This window comes from Echinops telfairi, unplaced genomic scaffold (assembly GCF_000313985.2).
Source record: "Echinops telfairi isolate 266 unplaced genomic scaffold, ASM31398v2 ScPeMD7_28;HRSCAF=97, whole genome shotgun sequence".
NCBI classification, from domain to species: domain Eukaryota; kingdom Metazoa; phylum Chordata; class Mammalia; order Afrosoricida; family Tenrecidae; genus Echinops; species Echinops telfairi.
This window is the reverse complement of record NW_022103925.1, coordinates 4,173,521-4,176,773: the sequence shown is the minus strand read 5'-3', so window position 1 is coordinate 4,176,773 and position 3,253 is coordinate 4,173,521. Positions and strand designations below refer to the sequence as shown.

The 3,253-nt window shown below is 57.9% G+C and overlaps 1 protein-coding gene across 1 annotated transcript in view; it reads left to right on the top strand.

The window, feature by feature from the left end:
- EVC (EvC ciliary complex subunit 1) overlaps window positions 1-3,247 on the top strand; it is a 68,661-nt gene extending 65,414 nt beyond the window's left edge. Inside the window, exons 20-21 of the mRNA XM_045289480.1 lie at window positions 384-495; window positions 2,566-3,247. Of these exons, the coding sequence (XP_045145415.1) occupies window positions 384-495; window positions 2,566-2,596 (143 nt within the window). The 3' untranslated portion in view covers window positions 2,597-3,247. The remainder of the gene's footprint in view (window positions 1-383; window positions 496-2,565) is intronic.
- The last annotated feature ends 6 nt before the right edge of the window (window positions 3,248-3,253 follow it).

Genomic DNA, 3,253 nt, shown 5'->3' with positions numbered 1-3,253 from the left:
TCCATCTGTCATTTGAAATAAACCCGCAGCACCCCCAGGGACCAAAGATATCACTTCAAAAGCCCTGTCCACTCCTGCCCCGCGGGTCGAGCCCAGCTTGGGCGGGGCCTGGGGCGGGGCCGGCTGGCGAAGAGCAAGGCGGTTCAGCCACCAGCCTCTACCTCTTCCTGCTCAGAGGGTCTAGTTGTGAGACTGGGGCAGTGGGAAGTGGTCTGGAGCCCGATCACATCCCAGCCCCACCCCTCTGAGCCTCAGTTTCCTCGTAAGTTGAATGGGCATCACAGCAGTGGGGCCCACCAACGATGCCCCGGAAACACGCGGCGGGTGGAGACGTCCCAGATCTGGCGCCATAGCTAGTATCTGGGTCTGTGTGCCCTCTACAGAGAAGCCCCTGAGGACCAAACGGAAGAAGCCCCCTCCTCGGGAGAGAGGGGACCCCGGGGGGCCCAACGACGAAGACCCTGATGCCAGGAGCCACTTGGCAGCACCGCCCAGGTATGCCGGGGTGCTCAGCCACTGTGCACTGCCCCTGGCACATCCAGCCAGGCAATCCCACGCATAGAGCCTGTAAGCCGGGAGAACTGCTCCCTGGAGTTCCTGGGTGTGTGAGTCCAGGTAGACTAGAGAAACAAAATGTATAGACACTCATGTGTATAAGAAAGAGCTTTATATACAAGAGCAACTGAATATTGAGAAAGCATCCCCCAGCCCAGACCAGATCAAGTCCATAAGTCCAATATTAGCCCAGATGTCTGATACCAATCTACAAATTCCTCTTCAGACTCACACAACACATGCAATGACACCAAATGCAGCAAGATCACTGGCCAGTGGGTGGAAAGCCTTGTGGACCCAGTGGCAGTGGAAGCATCTCAGTGCTGGAGGGGATCTCCACGTGGCTCCACCAGCTGTAGGGCTTCGTGTGTCTGTCAGCAAGCATGTCTTGCAGGGAGTGAGCCTGTGCCCCGCCTCCAGCCAGCTATTTAGCTCCTTAGCACCTCCAAATGGGGTCATCAAGCTGCGACCTGATTGACAGGCTAGACCCCACCGTTTCACTCTCAGATTGACAACAGAGGACGTGACTACCACACCGAGGCTGCGGATCTCTGTGGGAGTGGTGGCGGTGTTGCTGCTGTTGTTGTTAGGTGCCAGCAGTTGTGATGCACACCGAACAGAACACTGCCCAGTCCCGCCCCGCCCTCACAGTGCTTCCTCTGCCTGAGCCCATGGCTGCAGCCACGGTGTCTGTCCATGTCCTTAAGGGCCTTCCTCTTTCCGTTGCACCTCCACCTTACCAAACATGATGCCCTTCTCCAGGGACTGGTCTCTCCTGACGGCACGTCCAAAGGACGTAAGGCAAAGCCATCCTGGCCTCTAAGGAGCGCTCTGCCTGGACTTCTTCCAAGACAGATGTTTGCCTTCTCAGCAGCCCATGGGCTTTCACTATCCTATGGGAGGAGACCCTGTTCTCTTTCTCCCTCGGAGCAACTGGTGGGTTTTGAACTACCAACCTTGTGGTTAACAGCCCACTGCGCCACACAGGCTCCATTGAATGACCCAAGCCAGGTGCGAAAGGCCAGCTGCTGTATGACCCCACTTGTAGAAAATATCTAGAATCGGCAAAGCGCCAGAGGCCAAAGTTCACTCCCAGTCACCAGGGAGGTGGGGAGCAGGGCAAGGATGTCTGTCGCAGGGGATGAGAAAAATGGGGACATGTACATGGGGGAGGTGCACAGTAAGCCCATTGAGGGGTGGGTGCACAGTAGGTCTCCCAGGTGGGGGCACATAGTAGGTCCACCCAGGCCTGGGCACATTGTAGGTCCTTCCCAGGGGAGGCCCACCTGAGTGTGAGTACACAGTAGGTCAGCCTAGGTGTGGGCACACACACAGTAGGTACAGTAGGTCTGCCCAGGGGAGACACAGGTAAGTCGGCCAGGGTGGTGGTGCTCAGTATATCTACTCAGGTGGCCATGCCCAGGAGACAGGAGAAGGTCCACGGTGGAGGCACACAATAGGTCCACCCAAGTGTGGGCACATAGTAGGCCCTGTCAAGGGAAGATACAGTAGGCCTGCCTGCTGTAGGAGTACGGTGGATCTGCCAAGGTCAAGGCACACAGGAGGTCTGCCAGGTGTGAATCCACAGTTGGTCTCCCCAGGTGGAGACACAATAGTTCTGCCTGGTTGGTGACACTCAGTAGATCCACTTAGGTATGGGCACGCAGTAGGTCATGCCTGGGAGACATACAGTAGGAGGTCTTCCCACATGTGAGTACACAATTGGTCTGCCGAAGGGAAGACGCACAGTAGGTCCTGCAACGGGGAGACACAGTAGGACTGCCTGGGTGGTGGTGCTCTGTAGATCCACCGAGGTGGTCATGCCTGGGGACACAGAGTAGGTCGCTAAGTAGATGCACACAGGAGGACCACCCAGGTGAGGCACACAATGGGTCATACCCAGAGAACACACAGTAGATCTACCCAGGTGGAACGTGACCCGCGCCGAGTGGACCCTGGTCTGGACTGACCACGTGGGTTCTAACTGACTGACTTCTTCCTCGTTTGCAGCCTCAAGAGGGCAGAGTCAGACAGGCAGTGACGCTGGTGATGCCAAAATGGTCAAGAAGGGCCAGAATCGCCTGGCCGGGCAGTGACCTGGGCAGAGTCTGAGATCCTGAGAGGGGCTCTGCAGACCCCACCCCACACCTGCCCCTCAGCCTTGAGGAAGACTATGGAGCCGGGAAGGGGGAGCTGGGCCATCGGGTGAAGAAGAGGGTCTCCCCTGGGGTCTCGCAGGCTGCCCGGAGTCTGATGGCCCCGTGCTTGGGGAAATGAGGGGCCGAGCGTCGGGAAATGCATCTTTGCAGGTTTCTGGCCCGTGTTCCTGCCCCGGAACTATTAAGCGCTCCGATGCTGACCCAAAAGTCGGTGGTTCAAACCCCCAGCCACTCTGCAGAACAAAGACAAGACGTGTGCTCCTGTCACAGTTAGTTTGGGAAACCCGAGGGGGCCATTCTGCTCTGTCATGTGGAATCACGATGAATTGGAATGGGGGTCCAACCCTGGGACCCTACACTACGGGGACCCTCCCCCTGAGCTGTGCTGACGCCAGCACCATGGGTGTGTGCCGGTTTCGGCCCTGGGTCCTCCACGAGGTGCCCTCACCCTTAGTCTTGGCCTCTGTCACCTGGCCACCCCACGCCCATGCGCCACAGCCACCCACCAGTAGCGGAAACGTATAGAGAGACGGAGGAGG